This window comes from Callionymus lyra, chromosome 17 (genome assembly GCF_982586985.1).
Source record: "Callionymus lyra chromosome 17, fCalLyr1.hap1.1, whole genome shotgun sequence".
NCBI classification, from domain to species: Eukaryota; Metazoa; Chordata; class Actinopteri; order Syngnathiformes; family Callionymidae; genus Callionymus; species Callionymus lyra.
Genome location: NC_141834.1, coordinates 18,431,088 through 18,450,433, shown reverse-complemented (window position 1 = coordinate 18,450,433; position 19,346 = coordinate 18,431,088). Strand labels below are relative to the sequence as shown.

General features: G+C 39.5%; 1 protein-coding gene across 1 annotated transcript; it reads right to left on the bottom strand.

Annotated features, from left to right (window-relative positions):
* Positions 1–1,231: 1,231 nt before the first annotated feature.
* On the bottom strand, positions 1,232–16,694 carry LOC148062860 (tumor necrosis factor receptor superfamily member 11B-like). The gene is made up of 6 exons (XM_087812707.1): positions 16,628–16,694; positions 11,098–11,325; positions 9,544–9,688; positions 6,029–6,238; positions 2,252–2,476; positions 1,232–2,190 (listed from the first exon to the last, which is right to left on the bottom strand). The coding sequence occupies exons 1-6, from the start codon at positions 16,673–16,675 to the stop codon at positions 1,796–1,798; spliced, it is 1,251 nt and encodes a 416-aa protein (XP_087668833.1). The 5' UTR covers positions 16,676–16,694; the 3' UTR covers positions 1,232–1,795.
* Positions 16,695–19,346: the final 2,652 nt, after the last annotated feature.

Sequence of the window (19,346 nt, the reverse complement as noted above, 5' to 3'; positions counted from 1 at the left end):
TCGTGCCTTCTATGAAGAAAGCTAGGGGACTCTAACATGCACTCCCCAATCTCTATGGTCCAGTCTGCAGAGTTGGTCAAAAAGTGGCAAATTATATGGCAGGGGTGTGGATGAGATGGTTTCTCAAGGCCTTGGATGTTGTGGGTGTCATGCCTCTGCAACTTTGCATGCTAATAGGGCGCAGTAGCTCGCAATCTGCAGACTTGGGTGGTGGTTACTCTTTTTTTATAAAGGGGATTTGAAGGGTGTGTTCCAACTTTAGGGGGATCCCACACCCTCAAGGTTTATTAAATTGAGCAATCGGGTTTTCGTCCTGGTCTTGGAACTGCTCTATACCTTTGGCAGGATCTTGAGGATTAATGGGAGTTAAGTGAATTCTTGACGTTACCAGGGCATTGGGGGTGTCCGGTTCAGTGGGCTACGGATTGGGTCACTACTTTTTTGGGGATGACTTGGTCCTGTTTGTCTTATCAGACAATAACCTTCAGCTCTCGCTGGCCATAGACTCTTTCAAAAGAGGAATTGTACAACAAACGTTATCAAGAGTGCATGGAAACCATCATCCTCAGAAGGAGATGGAAATGGTTAGGGCACTAGGTGTTGAGGAAAGAACCAAACGATATAACAAGAATAACAAGCGCTACACTGGCTGCAGAAGGGAAGAGGAAATAAAGCCGACCGAAGAATACATGGCGACGAACTGTGGTGAAAGACTTGGAGTGCTTTACCTATATTTGGAATAGTATCCAGAGGGTTGCCTAAGACCGAAGGAGCTGGTGATCTTTTGTAGCTGCCATGCATGCCAGGAGACATAAAGGACACTAAGTAAGTAAGTCTCGCTGGATTGGTTTGGAACAGCAACTCCAAATCCATGGATTCTAGTCGGAATAAAGTGGGGAGCATTCTCCAGGTAGCGATGGGATCCTGGCCCAAGTGGAGGAGTTGAAGTACCTTGGGGTTTTCTTCGCGAGTGAGGGAAGAATGGAGCGTGAGATCGACGGGCGGATCAGGGCAGCATCAGAATTGGGGTAAGAAGCAAGGTCAGCTTGAGAGGAATCAGTGAGACTATGTCCGATCTGGGAATGCTTTGGGGGTTCCCTGGGGAAGACCTAGACGATGTAGCAGGGGACAGGAAAGTGTGGGCGTCCCTGAGGTGAACCTGCTCCCCCAAGATGAAGTGGTAGAAAATGAGATGTTCACATGTTAACCTTAAAAGAACCAGCAGAAGATCTGTGTACAGTAAAGACTTTATTTATATAAAAGCAACAAATAAAAAACGATCTTGCAGCATTAGGAATCCAGTATATCCGATAAAGTCAAAGCCTTTTTTAATTTTTACACTATCAAACAAGAACTTCTTTTTTTTTTTTTAAATAGAAACAATTGCACTCCTTTGTACATTCATGAAGCTGACAATAAAAAAAAAAACAGATGAGCAGAACAAAGGAAAAGATCATTTCATTATGAAATCTCAATCCTTCCATTTAAACAGTGAAAAAAAAGCAACAATAACAAAGACATCGTCACCTCCACTCCATAAAATAGCATTTTATTTACAACTTAAATAGATTGTCTTCACAGATTCTGGTGCAAAAATATCCAAATTAGCTTTTAAAAAAAAAAAATCTGGAACACAGTGGTTTTAAAACTATGAACATCCATGTGTGTATAATTTAACAACAACATTCTAATTGTTGCAAGAGTTTTCTTTTCCTTTTTTTTCCAACTTCGCACCAGAATATTTTGGGTTTTTCTGATCTGATGATGCCTTTGAGTCTCTTTTTTAATTTCCCCCTCATTCGTTTAGAGTCTTTAGACTTTTAAAACACAAGTCGTTCTGGAGCATACTGACGAACATCTTCTCGTACTTCTTGTGAGTCGACGCCGCTCCCATGATGCGGCTGATCTTCTTCAGCCCCTTGAGGAGGGAGCGCGGCGCCCCCTGGCTGCGGAGGGACCTCAAGCTGTGAGACAGACCCTTGGCCAGATCCAGTTCGTAGTTTGACGTTTTCCAGAGGTGGAGGAGCTGCAGGATGTACTGTCTGGGCGAGCAGGTCGTCACGATGGCCCGCACGTCCTCGGGGTGGACCTTAACCCCGGGCAGGCTGTCGGTCACCTTCAGGAGGTCGTCCAGCGTCAGGTTCTTGAGGTTGTGGCAACGAGAGACTCGCTTCTCGCAGTGATTCACTCCTGAATCCAGAAACATTTGTCATGAATACGCATCACAAACACACTGAACGCCTGAACTCACCTTGGATGATGCCGTAGAGCTTGTCCTGGTCCTTGTTCTGCTCCCGCCAGAGTCGCAGCAGCTGGAGGACCTGCTGCTGAGGCGAGCAGGTCTTCTTGAGTCGCTCCAGGCTCTTGAGGTCCACCCTTCGTCCGGGGAGACTCTCCAGGAGCCGCTCCAGAGGCACCGAGGACAAGCGAAGCGACGCCAGGGACTGGAACACGGCCTCTTCGCACAAGGTGAAATCTGCAACACAGTCAAGGTCACGGGGTCAAACACTCGCTTCTTATGGGACGGTCGATGTCCTGGAAACGTTGTCTACGAACTGCATCCTGAATTCAAATGTCCAGGTAACCTGAAAACCACTAGTAGGCGGGACAAATACTTTGATTGACACATCACCGTCCAATTATTTGAACAGTCGCCTGAAATAAGTGGATGGTTTTTTATCTCGTCTAAATGGATCAGATCTTAATCAATGCACTAACAAAAAGATGAACTGTAACTTATAACCTATTTTAAAACGCTCTTCGTCTTGCTTGAGACAGTATTCTATTTCCTGGAAAGTCCTTCCACTGACATTGCCTCATGTCCGATCAGTCACAGATGATCACATCTCCGCATCTCTGTGAAGACAAACAGCATTTCCTCGACCGCCTCGTACATAGAATCGGCTTTTGCAGTAAAGGTTTTTTTTTTCGTCGGCGACCGTGTTTAGACTGAGCTGTGATTGCAGTTTATTCTACAGCCGCTCCGACACATCTGGATGTTGTTCGTACGTGATCGTGTTTACAGCGCAGGCTCCTAATTCCACCGCAGCTAAAATGATTTTCTCTCTTCTGGTTACGATCTGACTTGACGTGAAGAAGCGCCGGTTACAATGTTGAGTGGCTTCTGTTGTTATATATGTGTCTTTTCAAATGACTGTTAAGGGGCCCCCACATTTCTTACAGGGGCCACATCATCACATTATTATAACAAGTGTTGTGAAGGTCCTTCGAGGCTAACAAGGAAAATTAGATGAGAAAACTTGTATTACTGTAAAACTGATATATAATACTACTATTATATTGGTTTATTTTATACTAAATTAATAGGACAGAAAGAAAAAAAAGTTATATTTATAGTTGAATTAGTAAAAAAAATAGCCAAGTTTCAGTTGCACAAAAAACCCCCCAATTTTCACCACCACAAAAAAATACACTTTCGCCTGAACCAAAAATTATTTTTTGTCGCCTGCACATGAAAGTACACTTTCGCCTTCACAAGAAAATGCACTTTCGCCTGTAGAGAAAAAAAAAACCCTTTTGCCTTAGAAAAAAATAAAGTTTTGCCTGTACAAAAAATACACTTTAGGATTAACAAAAAGAAAAAAAAATGTTGCCTACACCAAAAACACGACTTTCACGTATTCGAAAAAATACACATCTGTCTGAACTTAAAATCAGTATTGTTAAAAGATTTTCTATTTCGAAAACAGGTCCGATTTTCTTCAGATACCCCTGGTTTTACGGGACTTAATACATATTGTACTGTTTATTACAAAGATAGGGTTTCTTTGGGTGACATCATAGAAGGGATAAGACATAGTTACAAAAGAAGATCTTTTTGTTTTCTGTCAACTAAAACCTGAAGTCAAGGATTTTTTAAACCGGAATTCTCTACTAGCTAGCTTAGTTTAGTGGTCCCATACCACCAGGTCAGGGCCTGGTACCAGGATGTTCAAGGTCCATGTGAGGCATTTGTTAACCCTTATCTTATCTCAGGGTCAAGTTGGCCCGAAAACAAATGTCTTTATTGGTATCCCTTGTGTTGTCTTTGGTTTAAGGTGAACAACCGCCCTGGCTTCCATAAATACATATGCAGTGATGGAGGTCGTTCATTTCGACCCAGACACAACACAACGAATACCACAAACACATTTGTTTTCAGTCCTTCAGGTCACAATTTTTTTTTCTTCTCTATGTCGTAGCTTCAGATTGAACCTCTGGCTTTAACTTGCTTGTTTGGCCTGAAATGTCTGCGGCAAGTCATTCCAGGAAGGCAGAGAATATCACCCGAGTTCTCGCTTCTCTACAGTGACTCCCAGTTTGTTTTAGAATCGACACTGAGCTCATGTTTGTTTATCGAGCCCCAAACAGATTTGCCTCTGACTATCGTGTACCGCCGACTCTCCAAGCCTCTACCTTGAGGCATCACCAGACCCGCTCTTGAGATCATCAAACAAACTCTAGAGGCTTCACTGTTGCAGCCCTCGCCCCCGAAATCACTTCAAGCTACTTTTATATCAGTATTTCATCTGACGTTAATGTTACACCAACCACATATTTTAGCTTCTTTTTTTTTCATGTAATTACTTTGGTTTTAAAGAAGTTTAATCGCGAGCCAAGCGCTCGCAGAAAGGCTGATATCATCCAAAATCGTGGTCTGGGTTTTTTTTTTATTAACCTCCGAAATATCGCTGCCAATCAAAACTTAGCTCATCCGCGCTGCGCTAGCAATGGGCTGGATCGGCGCAGAAAGGTTTGCAGTTTCGACGGCCACATCGTTTTAACTGCTGTTATCGCAGGCCAAGATCTCCAAATGACTTATAGTCTCAAGATTACGTTTAAAAAAAATGGTTTCTGTGAAGTCTGCAGTTTCTCTGTAAAACCCCAATCGGTACTTTTTAAAAAATGTATCTCCGATATAATGTCATTGAGCAATGAAGACGGAATGAAGAAAAACATGACTTTTTACAACTGGATGTTTAGAGTTTCTTCCCAAAAAATCACCCTTTTTCTTTTTTTTTGTTGATTTAAAAGTTTCTGTTGCTTCAAACAGCTTTGTGGCTTTTGTTCCCTAAATAGAAAAACTCGAAAAAAGTCAAGTAAAGTTGCGTTCCATGAATGTTAGCTTAAGGATTTACTGAGAGGTCAGATGGAGGGAAGTGAGATGAATGTGTATTCAAGTGTGGCCCGGGGGCCACTTTGACTCATGACAGATTGAGTAGAAACTATCAATTGTATTTTGTATTGATTCTATTTTTACTGTTCCATCTCTAAATATGATGGTTTTAGGGATTTTGTCCTATTTTTATTAAATATTTGTGAGTATTCATCGCCATTTAAAAAGATTTAAGTGAATATTAAAAAGAACCTTTAGATTGGTTTAAAAATTTCGTAAGTGTTGACTGTTTAGTTTTAGGTTTTAATGGATTTTTATTTTTTTTAAATGTGTTCTTTTGACTGTGTATTTAGGTTTTTCTCTGTATTCTTTGCTCGGTGGCTCCTCCAAACATTCCATGTATAAAATGTGGCCCCTGAGGAAATGTGCTCGCCCACCACTGTTCTAAAGTATTTCTCACTGGAATCCTGCTCAATTGGATTCACCCAAATATTCATATATTTCCATGTTCAAAACCAAGGTTCAAAAGTTCAAACTAGAAAAGGCCGGGTGTGTGCGTGTTCGTCTCACCATGGGTGGAGTTGTCGGTGTGATTCCCAAGAATCTGTTGTTCAATTGATTGTTAGCATGTGTCATAATTGGGTCATTCAGCGAAACCGTTATTACTCATGTCCAACTGCTTCTTGATTCAGTTTCCTCTTGAATTATCAGTAATTGATTCATTCTGAGCGGTTGGAGATGCTCTCGCCATAGTTATGAAGAAAAAAAAGAAAAGGATATCTGGACAATAGCGCCGACCAAGGAATTCCCCCCCGACTCCAGGAATGAAAACAACCACACGCCTGGGATCGTTTATCTTGAAGGTAATCCGTGGTGCGTGTTTGTGTCGCGGTACTTTCTGCTTCTCTTTACCTGTTTGGCAGGGGCTGTGATGCCGGGAACACTCCAGCATCATGTCGTGACTCCCGCAGACGCTGTCCGAGCTGGACGTCCCCCACCGGAGCGTCTTCAGGCCCGAGGACGAACAGTTCCTGTGAGGCTTGCACAGCTCCGTGGACGAGCTGCTGGACGAGTAATGACCGGCCGGACAGCGATCGCAGGCGGTGTTACTCGTTGGTGTACCTGCAGTGAAGGAACGCAGGTGAGTTGACTGGGAAAACATTCCAACACTTGGAGTCCAGTTTGGAACAGTAGATATATCTGATAGCACAACCCTCAGAACTAACTAATCACTAATGATAGCACCCATTCTACTATGGTGCCAACCAAACGAGGAACTCCCATGATGCCTTTCTACACACTGCTCTATTAGGTGACGGCTGATTGGTCGCTACAATACTGTTTTTTAAATTTTTTATTCTACATCTAGTTGCCATGTCAAAAGGGATCGACGGCTGTGATTGGTTGGCTGGGCGGCAAAGCGTTATGGTAGCTGATATGCAATGTTGAGTTAGGTTAAAAAAAATGTATTTAAAATAAAGTAATAAAACGAGGGACCCTTTTACTTGATTTCTAATAGAAACTAATGGATGTGTTTGAAGAGAATATGAGTGACAAAGGGAGGATGACAAGATGTGTGGAGGCTGACTTGTTGTGGCAACCCAATGACTGGACTTCCCAGAGTGTATTGCAACAGTTTTAGCTCATATGATCAATCACGTCAGAGATAATCCCGTTTGCATTATCTGCCTTTTTTGTTTGATAACGGCTGAAGTGAAACATTCTCAAATAGATATTTATTCACAAGTTTACAGATTCTACCACTTATTCCCTCCTGGGGAATGCTGTAGCCTATCCCAGCTACCCAGGGACACACCTGAAGGATTTTTCTGTCATTCCATCCACTAAGAATTGGCTCAAAATGAGTTTCTGGGCGTCGGTAATGACTCCAATGACACCAGGTCATAAGACGGACTCTGGTATTTTCTTGTCGTTGCTACTAGCATTAGCTTCCCTAGCTAGCCAAAAAGCTTCCCTCTCTTTTAGGCCTTTTAACCAACTGACTTGGACTCGGATAGCGCAGCTCATGTTTGTATCTCCAGTTAACTTAACATCTAAACACTCCTTAATCATTCCGCCGTTTAAACCAGGAGGCAAAGAACCTGCCGCGCTAGCGTACGCCGCCATTTTGAACAGGCAGCCAAACGCAGAAAGCACCGAGGGATGCATCAGGTTGGAAGTGAACCTGCAACCTTCGTGTTGTAAGACGGTATCTAAAGTTTTACAACTTTTGTTCAATTACAAATGCATAAACAAGTCCACGGAAAAGGCTGATTCATTGACCACGAAGTCTGGTGAGACTCAAAGATAATTCTGGACAGGAAGTCGTCTTGAGAGTTGTGCAATAAATAGCTGGTGTGTCACACATGCCATGGTTTTCTTTTATTTTTCCGAGTCATGCTTATCCGTTGCCAAGTGAACTTTAAAAGTCAAGTTTAAAAAATGTAATGAAATTAGTTGAAATCAACAGACAAAGTTCTTTACAAGAATATTAGATATAGCACAAAATAAAACAGTTCAAAACACTTAAATAATAGTTAAAAGCCAGGAAATAAAATTGAACTTATAGCTATAATACAACGTTTTGAGCAAAACTAGGTTAAAAACTTAATATTTTTTTATGTTTAGTTGACTAAAACCTGGAAATCAATTTAATTGTGTAATCTTTTTTTTTCGTTATTCCAAACATCACTCTGGGTCAATCGTCGTCACATGATGATGAGTCTCATGTGTTCAATAACGTCATGCATCGTCAGCCGTCTACTTCCATTTTCACCCACAGATAGTATGTGATGAAGCATGACCGATGAGTCATCCTGACAATCACCTTAATGCACTATTTTTAACTTTTTTATATTTATAATTTCTATTAATACATTCACTCTACGTGTTTTTTAACGGTTACCAAGCAATGACATTTCGTTGCCAGTTTCACTGCTGTGTTTTCTGAACTCTTGAACTCGTGTTGATTTGAGTGTGTCTTAAATAGATGTCGGACCTCTGCTGTCTGTGTGCACTAAATGTATTTAATTCTCTAACTCTCTTAATTTAACGATTCTCTTTTGCTTGTTGACTTTCAGAGACGGTGTTTTTTTCACATGTGGTATGTAACAAATGTGCAACGGAGGATCTACGACACCGTGGATATACTGCTCAGACACTGGAGGGAGACAGAAACAATATATTTCTTTTTAATCTTACATTTTTCTGCATTAAATAATTTACAAATCATTTAACTTTAGTATTGATGTTAATCATTGAACACATGTATTTAAAGGGACAGTAAATACTCCAAAAAAAATGAAATTATTTGTTAAGATTTCAGAAACGTTTCTTTATAATCAGTTTAATTTCTAAATAATTGAAGGCGCAATTTTTAAATCTTGAATTTATATCCTAATAATAATTGAAGGGAACGTATATAATTTAACTTGATTTACTTTTGATTTATTTCTTATTTTATATAGAATGTTGTTTATAGTAGTTTACATCTGTGTTGTATAACAAACAGCTGAACATCATTTTGGATCATTCCCACAAATAGAATGTAACTGTTTTGATTGGTCGAGTTTCTTCCACGTCCCGTGCATGTTTTCCATCTTTTTTCAAAGCAAAGAAAAAATGCACCGCTTCAAAAAAATGCGACCAGAAACTACAAATCTCTTCTTGCCTCCAGACATCAGACGAGGCAGGAGTGCATGAAGGCCGGTGTCGAGGGACCCGAGCATGTATTTTCTAACATCCTGTGGTTTTAATGGTCTAACCCACATCTCAAGGCGTTACATAATGAGTCCTTCAGCTTCAAGAAGGGGAATCCCCAGAAATGCTGCTTCACTCCGCAGTGGACCTTCAACACACTCAGTGAGTTAATGAGGAATCTATGGAAAGTCGAGATAAGATCTTGGACGTGCAAACTGCGTCCATCAATTTCCTTCTGACTGCTGTCTGTTCAAATATAATTTCATGTAACGCTAGACAAGCGGCCAGAGCTTGGATTTCCTGCCGCTGTCTGGGTTATTAAAATGAAATTTACTCTTCACGCGCATGGAAACGTTTTAGAAATAATTCATACCTCAACATAATCAGAGGGTTTATTTATTTTTTTGTCTGAGAGTCTGAGAGGAAGCTGAGTTTTGGGAATTGACGCCAAATGTGAAACCGAAATAAGCCGTCCACCTGCGTGGAAAAATATCTTCCTGATTCCATTTAAGTGAACCGGAAAATGTCACGATGTATTTTGAGCTTTAATAGACAGACGTGTCGCTAACACTCGTGTCGTCAGAGGTTTCGTCTGCGTGTCTGACATGGGAACTAGAAGTATGTTTGGTTCCTGTGGGTCAAGTGAAAGGTCAGACCTATGGCTATTACGCAGGATGACTTCCCTTTTAACATCCGCTACCACTACTAACCACTTGAACCGGTCTTACCTAAAGCCGTCACTCCGTAGCCGGGCAAGCAGGGACTGTGCGTGATGCAGAATTCCACCGAGAGAAAGAAACCAGGCGCACATTCACACACCTGGTCGTGTGTGCTGTTGCACTCCTGTTTTACTAGCTGTTGCTCTTTACACACCTGCACACATAAAAACAAGTGTTAAAAACACCATTTAAGTAGGTTTTCTTAGCCTTCAACGCCATCACCACAACAATGATTATCACAACCTCGGATGTTTATGTCCAAACTCACAAGTCTTTGCATTTATAAGATAGAAAAACACAAAAAAAATCCTTCATTTGTCTCACAATTGACAAAGGATTACAAATGCGTTGCTAATAAGAGTATAAATTTGCACAGAAAATATATATATATTATGAACTGCATAATATATTGTTGATTCTTGGATAATGTAACTTATACATATGACTATAATCATTCATCTATATGATTTAGCTACACAGCTAGCTTTTTAATGTGACTTTACCAGCTAAGTGGCTAACAAAGATAGGATTAAAATGTTAACAATTAAAAAAAAAAAATTAAATATAACTATGCACTGACAATATATATGAAACAAACAGCATAATAATAATAATGCTGTTGGTTTACGTTTACTAGAATCACCTGTTAATCGTTCAGCTAGCTGCTTTTGCTACAACCTAGCCTTTCCTTTTCTCTTTAGCAGTTAAGTGGCTAACAGATATAAAATAAATATATTTACAAATTATTTGCTAATTTAAATACAACTAAGCACTGTCGATATATATTAACAGCATATTCTTAACTGTTGGATAATTTAGCTTATGTATGACCTGCTAACGATTTAGCTACACAGCTAGCATTTAGCGGCATCTATTGTTGTGGCTAACAAAGACAGGATAATAATTTTTACTAATGATTTTACATCAAGCGACACATTCATTTAATCAATATTGTCAGCAATATAGCACAGGAATAGGCCTTGATATCACTTGAAAAATATCACAAGACATATTTTTCCTTCATCTACTTCTTGTTGTTAGCTTAGCTGCTAAGTGCTTCAGCCAGGGCAAGCTAAGTGCTATTGTTTACCAAGATATCAATGTTGTTATGATTGAAATTAACATTGCATTCATTTCTAATGAGAATTGAAGGGAAAGTTTACAATTTAACTTGATTTATGTTTGATTATTTCAACTATTTAGTTGGGACAACGTATTATTCAATGAGTTTATGTTGTTAATTTAGCTAAACTACCTCCTCTAATAATCCAATCTGCTTTCTCAATCATGTATTACATTTTATTTTATTTTTATATGCGACTTCATCGTTTCTCTCTTTATTCAAGCCAATTCACAAAATAACTAACAAATAGATATATACATAAATACACTTAAACCTGTTGTTTATTTTTATGTTGTATCTTATTTTATTTATATGTATTTCATTCATTCTATTGTATACTTTCATCACCCACAACATTCGACGTAGGCAATAAATCTAAATAATTTAAGTAAAAGTGGGTTTGAATATCAAAAAAAGAAGAAGTATGTTTGACAACATACCGAGGTGCAGTACTGACAAGAGTCCCCCCAGTGCCAGTTCTCGGCGAAGTGTCTCTCGGGACAGGCCTGACACTCCGTTGGCGTGTTGGCGGTGCAGTGTCGCCTCACGGCGGCGCCCGGCGGGCACTGGTCGCACAGCAGGAGGTCGGATGTTACGGGGTCTCTGTACTGGTACTTTGGGGGGTCAGCGGGCTGCTGGAAGGCCCAGGACAGAGACGCTGTGAAGAGCTGCCGAACAAAACAAAAAAAACATCATAAATTCCTGATTCAACCTCTATTTTCTTAGCCTGCGAAGCTGATGTTTTACCCTCACAAATATACGTACGCATGATCTAGGACGCTGGGAACGCCACACCCGAAGTTCATACAACACCATCCATGTGACCTCAAAGATGCCGACATCCTCTGAGCTACTATTGAAAAGGAACATGTTTGACTGGCGGAGGTTGCTTTACCGGGGCCAGATGTCGCCCAACAAGTTCCTGCAGTGCAGCGGCTCCGTCGGACTTTCCCCGGCTAATAACTTACAAGCAGCTGTCACCGGCACCGAACGTTTCTGCGCGGCACTGTTATTGCAGGAGATCGTTTCACCGCCCGTAGAAAACGTCTGGTAATCAGCGCAGAGCTTTTATTCATTACGACGACGTCCAAGCTCCTGATGAAAGCCAGTAATGTGTGGAGTAAAAATAGACGGGTTTTTAACTCCATTATAGAGAAACCTAAGCTTCAAAAAGCCTGGCCAGTGCGGCGGTTTTCCCGGCAAAACCTATCGACCTCTGAGTCAAGTCGGCGGAGGCTTTTATCCCCCGAGTGAAAGATACCACTACTGTTTGTTTGTAAGCACGGGTGGGCCTCGCCGAAACGAATCAAACCCCGTAATCACGGCGGCGCTCTTGAAAATTAAGAGGAACAAGCCCACGTTATTAGTCGATACGACCACATCCAGGCCCGGGTTTGCTCCGACCCGGGAGTCGTTCCAGCGCAATTACACTTGTCCCGCTGGCTGTCGTGAGCAGGACCAGGATGTGGTCGTATTGTTTTGGTTCGCTTCATTTGAGACAGCCTTTCTCCCGGTGATATCGTTTGTTAAAAGCTTTTTGATGGACCATTTCTCGTTGGCGTATATTTTCTGACCACTAGAGGGAAGTAAAAACAAGGTCACGACCAAAGATGAGCTTCGTGTGGCTACATAAATAGTGTTCACATCTATAATGTGCAACAGTTTCCTTTGATCGCTACAATTTCCTTTTTCAGTGGAAAACAAACTTCATTAAGTTAGTTTTCTGTAGGTCTATCTGACTGATGAACTCTTGACCTCTTGACCCCCCAAGTAGCTCGTATTGGCTTCAATGAGCCCTTGAGCAAATGTTTTTTACTCAACATTTCTTGGGCAAAAATTCAATATTATAGGATGAAATATGACTAAAGATCCAAGGTAAGTCTTTCATGATGAAGTCAAAGATTATGGCTGTGTCTCAAATCGTGCACTTCTCTAAGTGCACTGCTTTACAGTACACTGTAAGAGAGTGCACTTACTTGTGCGGTGCTCAAATTTCGACAGATAGTATTGTCTCAAATCAAACTCTGCAGCTACACACTTACAGGAAATGACTCGAAAACTTCTTCTTCTACTACTTTTTAACACTTATCGCAACCAGTCGTTGGAACACTATCGTCTACACTTGACAACGCTTTTCGCAAATCGAAAACAAGTTATTAAGTTGTGTTTCATTGTGTTATTACTGTTGTTGTGTTGTTTTGTGGTAAAATGAGTGTTTTCTCGAAGACATTTACGTCAGTATCTGCTCTAAAGACGCGTTGTCGTTGACGTAGCTTTCGTTTAGTGTCATCTACGTCACTAAGAAAATTAAGTGTGGATCGATGGACACTTTCCACCCTCATGTCTGGACGTTAAGGGTTGAAAGTGTCCATCGATCCACACTCAATTTTCTGGCCAATTGAGTGCTCATCGTGCACAACATTTTAGCACACTGCTCATCGGGACGCACTTCAAAATATTAAGCGTAAGTGCACTATTTGACACACACCCCATGAGTCCGCTCATCAGATCGTTAAACTCTGTTGACAAACGGCAAAAGTTTTTTTTGTTCCTTAAGTTGTGGCTCAATCTCTCGCCACCTTCCAGATATCAAAGCGACGAGCCGAAACCTCCTCCCTCTGACTGACGGAACATCACTTCAACTCACGGGCCTTCCCTTTTATTTTTACAATAATCCTCTTTATAATACTTGATAATAACCAATAAAAACCTCCTTTCTATGTGATATCAGTCACGAAAAAATAAATACTGTCTTTTTTTACATAAAGTTTTTAAATCAAATCATCCCGGGGATTTATTATTATTTTTTAAATGTAACGTTTTGTAAGAGGCATTCTTTCCCGTTAAATAATTACAAATGCAATCCCTTTAATATCAATTAACTCCATCAACTCTACCCAATGGGACGTCGTCTTTTATGGAATTCAACATCATTGTCTTGCTAGAAAACATCTAATTTTGTGATTTTTAGTTCATCTTCAATGACCATTCTGGACAACTATATGTATTTTAAGTCAACTCAAGTGTAACACATTAAATACTAATATTTTCAACCAAAGTGTCTCTACTTTACCCAATTTATTAAAAGCTTTTTTGTCATTTTAATGTTCCTTAAAATTTGTGATTAAACCATGATTAACAACCGTCAATTCACTGGATCGTGAAGCCGGTATTTGTCGAATAAAAAGAATTAAGATGGCACGCTAACAACAATGGAACGAGGTTGCCTGAGGTTGTACTAACGTGGACGGGCTGAGTGATGGCACGACGAGACCCAAACCACACAGCACCAGCTTATCCAGCAGACACATGGCTTCAGTTAACTGTAGAACGCAGGTGGTCGGAGGGGGATTCCAGCCATTGGATGTGTGTGTTTGTGTGTGTGTGCCAGACGCAGAGGGGACATGCGATACACAACACTCTTAAAAAAAAAAAAAAAGTTAAAGAAAATATCTGGAAACTTCTTAACAGAAGATGGGATTGACTATGCATCTGTTTTCGATTGATTATGTCTGGACAGTCAGGACTCACACCTGCAGTCTGTTGATGCAAAAGAGGAAGTCGTAGACAAACTTCCACAGGTTAATCGTTGCTTTTAGAAAAAAAAAAACCGGACACACACACACACACCCACAAAGTCCTCGGCGTGCAAAACAACGACTGTATTTTCATACGTCGTCTGCCGTCCGTGCAAAAGTTCAGCCGAGTTCAATGATTTAGGGAAGTTGTGAGGGAGATTCTCAACGGACAAAGGTGACGGAGAAGATAAACTCCCGGTCGGGAGGTGCAGGTGTGTTTTTGACTTATGTGGATAAGAGGCAGGTGAGATGGAGGACAGCAGCAAGTACACTAGTCCTTTGGGATCTGAATATTTGGCATAAAAACTTTTAAAAGTGTTCATTGAAATAATGGCAAGACTTGCAAAAAGTGAAACTGAATGAAATGTTGGATAAAAGCATCTAATTGTTACTTTAGTTCTTGAAAATGATGTAATTTCCCCCTCGATTACTGTATTAACTAATAATCTGGGATATTTATCTGAATTGTCCAAGAATTAAATACACTTTTTAAATGTTGATTTAATTAGAGACGTTTAAGATCAGTTTATAAACTGACGAGAAGACAAATTCACTGCCACCTAGTGGTAGGAGGCCATCATCATCGTTTTAAATTAGATTTTTATTGCGTGATTGCACATAAAAGACAATGTTTTGTTTTGTTTTTTTGCTATGTCAACGCCATGTCTTAAACTATGTCTGTAATTGGATGCAAAGTTGATCACCAAAATATAAAATCAAATATTTCAGGTTATAAATCAATAACTCTACTGTTTCTTTTGACCACATTGACTCCTTGACTGACAGCTGAATCTGGTCTCTGCGTGCAAACTGACATATACGCTCTGTTGTCCATCAAACTGTCTTTATAAATATTAATACAAGTTTCAATGTCGGCGGCGCTGACATCACCCTGTGCACAGGACCAGAACCAGATGTCTTCCTCACATGCCAGGAGAGAGAAAGAACCCACAGGTGAAACATGTGGTTAAATGGTTAAAGCCGCATCGACATTTTTGGGCATGAATGCAGTCGGTTTGTGACCTACAAAGGGGGGGTGAGTGGCAGATTAACAAACTGAGGGTGAGAGAGATTCTGAGCAGATAAAGTCTTGCAGTGAAAACGACAAATCAAGTTAAATTCGTTCTCATCTAAAGACTTTTTTGTTTTAATTCCTGATGACTGATGGACGTGTTACAATGTGTGTCCTCGCTCTCTCACGCAAACATTCGAGGCAGGCTAAGCCGCGGAGTAGTAACAATGTGCATCTGTTTTCTACACACAACTGTTTATGACCTGATGCAAAAATCTGCCAAAAGGTGAAGCCGAGCGCTGCAAGCAAATACACCTACGGAAGTAACCGCTCCCAGCTCCGGCCTGGAGGCTCCAACCTTTAGCGCGATGACAGACGGACGGTAAACTCTCTGCACGCTTTCTCATGTTTTCACTGTGAGAAAATCCTGACGATTCCCGAGCTGCATTTTATTCACCTAATAAATAGAATTTCGAGAAATAAAATCAACTTTTTGAAGGACGGATTAAATGTGTTTTTGGTTTTTAGAAAGTATGTTTAGTCCAGGTTGTCTGGGTATCGTTTGAAAAATAGAATCCTTTTTTTTCTTCTTATATAAAATAACTTTAAATCATTTGATGAGAAGATGCTTGATTTAATAAAAAAAACATTTTTAAAAAGCCAGTTTAAAATATGCAGGGATTCAAGTGTTGAGCCCTGAGGAACACCTTGACACCTTGTTTTTCCTCTAAGAACTGTATTGACTTCCACTATAATATCAACATAAATCAATGAATGAATGAATAAAAAATGTGTTTCTCAATCTAATCTAGAGTAAAGAGAAAATGGATGGTGCAGATATTCGGAGTAGAACACTTGCTAAAAAAAAGGGGTTTAACCAGGTACATCTGGATTAAGGAATATTTTTCTCAATCAGACTCGGAGAAAGTCGGAGAAACGGATAAAGAACGATCTGTGAGTACTAGTACGACTTAATATATTTAGCGTAATGGTAAAGTATAATCTTTAAAAATGTAGAAATGTCAAGGAATATTGTGAGCTAAGTAAATCAAATTTTAAATAAGGATTTTACTGTCTTTAGATGTGTTTAAACTCAAGTATTTTCTCTAAATCCGTTCAATATTACTGCATGCTTACATTATTTGTAGACTATTTTCACAAAAAATACAAATAAATAAACATTATTTTTCTTTAAATACACTGTTACACAGAGATAAGAAGACAAGCAGATGTATCTACACAAGTGAAAAAAAATCAATCCACAATAACTTCATAATAAATCTAAATAACGACACGAACGTGCAAGAAATGCGTTTCACAGCCTTTCAACACGTGCGAACAAACGACAAGCAGGTTTTGGAAATGAGAAGAAGAACTGACCAGGATTAGCTTCATGGCGGGGTTAGATTTGGATATCCGTGCGCTCATCCTCGCTGCGTAAAAGGAAAATGTGGAATGATGCGCATCTCCATCAATGGACCGTTCTTATACGAGAGAGAGAGGAGAGAGAGAGGGAGAGAGAGAGAGCGAGAAAGAGAGAGAGAGAGAGAGAGGTGGAGAGACCGACCCACCTCGCTATTCCCAGAGATCATCCCTCTCTCTCTCTCTCTTTCTCTCTTTCTCTCCCTGAAATACTTTTACTCCAAGTTGCGTTGTAATTGCGCAGACAAGTTGACCGGAACTTTTGAGCGTCAGTTTGGTCACGATGACGACGTAAACAGAAGAAAAAAAAAAAAAATCCAAAAAAAATCCCATCAAATATTCATCCGAGTCTGAAGTGATGGAATCTGACGTGAGAAACCTCGTTCCAGGATAAATGTTGTTCTGTCTCCAACACGGAACCACATGCGACGGAGGATTGAGTGACGTTTATTTTGACAAGACAAATCATTCAGTGAGCTCGTGCTTATTTGAACACTCCCAAGTCGAGACCAGAGCAGCTTTTTATTGTGGATCTTGTTTGTTGAAACTTCTCATCGGCAGCTTTTCTACTGTTACGCGCATGAAAAATAAACACAGATTAAGGTTTTTTTTTGGTCGCAGTGGTCAGTACCTAGTGAGTCCAGTCATATTCAACCCGGTTTAACCTTTTTTTTTAAATCATATCCACTTGTTGGAATACAAGACGTTCCTGCGCCACAGTGTGGATAGATTCTCCCTCTCAATTACTACAGTTACTGAATGTGTACAGTGTTTTTGAACCACTGACCCTTCTCGACCGTTTTTTGCTTTTTTGTTTTCGTTTACCCGAGTGACTCTGATTCCTCTTCTTGTTCTGCTCAACCGTGACATGTTCCTTAGAAACACTGACAAGTTGTGCTGTTTGTTAGCACAACTGAAAGCAAAGGGAAGCGAACAAACGAGGGATATTATGTGTTTTATGTGCGATATTATTATTAAGTGTTTTTTTGACCTATTACCTCTGACAAGGAGATTTGTTATGTAAATTAAAATATATTTATTTGTATTGTTTTAGTACAAAAAAAGATTCTTGAATCACAACAGTGATCAAGTGTTGTGTTACGGTATTGTGAATTGAAGCCCTTGGCAGGGGTATACCCGGATTTAGTGCTTTTCTTCTAGTTATTAAGATCAAATTCTGAACCATAAATATTTGATTAATGTATTCTAGGGTGTAATGTAAAAAAACCCTGCTGAATCCACAGTGAAACTTGATAAGAATCACTTATTGTATGTGTTAGTAGCTTCTTAGCTCAACGATGCTACGGTACCTTGATTTTATTTTTATAATGATTACCTTTATCCTGAATTTATCCAATCAGAACCAAAAGTAATTAAATACATTGACATTATCATTGAACAGAATTTTTACTTTGACATCATTCAGAAAAAAAGAGAGTATTAGATTATCTTAGTATGAAATGAAGCCCTTGGCAGGGGTACACACCGAGTCAGTGCTTTACTTAATTCTTCTTGATATTTAGATACATTCTATGCCATATTGTTTGTGTAACTTCTGTCAAAAGTACTTGGTTGTAATATTAAAACAAACCTGTTGCATCCATCATAAAACTTATAACTTTTGTTAGTAGCGTCTTAGCTCAACGATGCTACTGTAGCTTAATTTGTTTTATAATGTTCGATGATCTAGTTCCTCAATTATTTATTCTATCAGAACGAAAAAACATAAATTACATTATTCAGAGAAGAATATAAGTGTAAGAAGAGTTGATTATCTATAGTCAGAAGTTTGAAATGAAGCCCTTGGCAGAGGTATACACTGACTCGGTGCTTTCCTTAATTTGTCTTGTTATTAAGATACATTCTGAAACCTGAACGTTTGGGTAACATCTGCCAAAAAAAAAAAAACCTGCCCAATCCATCATAATACTTTATAATAAACTCAGGTTTTTATTTATTAAAGTTATTTATTAAGTAGCTTCTTAGCTCAACAATGCTACTGTACCTTAATTTGTTTTATAATGTTCGATTATCTTGTTCCTGAACTATATATTCCATCAGAACCAATGACATAAATGCGTCGATGTTCATAATTATCAAAACGTTTAATGTTGACATCATTCAGAAAAGGATATGAGTCTAAGAAGAGTTGATTATCTTCCCTTAGAAGTATGAAAATCAGCCCTTGGCAGGGGTATACACCAACACGTTGCTTTTCTTGATTCTTTTTGTTATTAGGATATTTTTCTGAATATTCAGAGCCTTTCTTGCGTGTAATGTTTACCTGTTCATCAATGAAACTTTATCAGAAGAACTTATACATTAGTAGCTTCTTAGCTCAACATTCCTGAATTCTTTTTCCAATCAGAACCAGAACCAACGATTTTGATGAGCAGAATGTTTTACTTTGACCCAATTCTTAAAGAATAAGAGAGTAAAAAGGGACAGCTTAATTTCCTGAGAAGTATGAAATTAAGCCATTGGCAGGGGTGTACACTGACTCAGTGCTCTTTTTAATTGTACTTGTTGTGAAGATAAACAATAAATCATGAATGTTTAAGTCAATTCTGTTTAAATTCAAGTGTTTATTGTTAAAAAAAATGGTAAGGAAAAGTGCTTTTAAACTTTCCTCAGACGCATGGACGACAAGTACTGCTAGGAAATGATTCATGGATGG

Bases quoted from the DNA above. Each gene is read 5' to 3' on its own strand.
- LOC148062860 (XM_087812707.1), bottom strand. From the start codon at position 16,675: ATGAGCGCACGGATATCCAAATCTAACCCCGCCATGAAGCTAATCCTG. The intron at 2,477-6,028 runs GTAAAGAGAAGC...ACTGTGTTGCAG, and splicing joins TCACAGCCCCTGCCAAACAG to ATTTCACCTTGTGCGAAGAG. The intron at 2,191-2,251 runs GTGAGTTCAGGC...TTCTGGATTCAG, and splicing joins GCTCTACGGCATCATCCAAG to GAGTGAATCACTGCGAGAAG.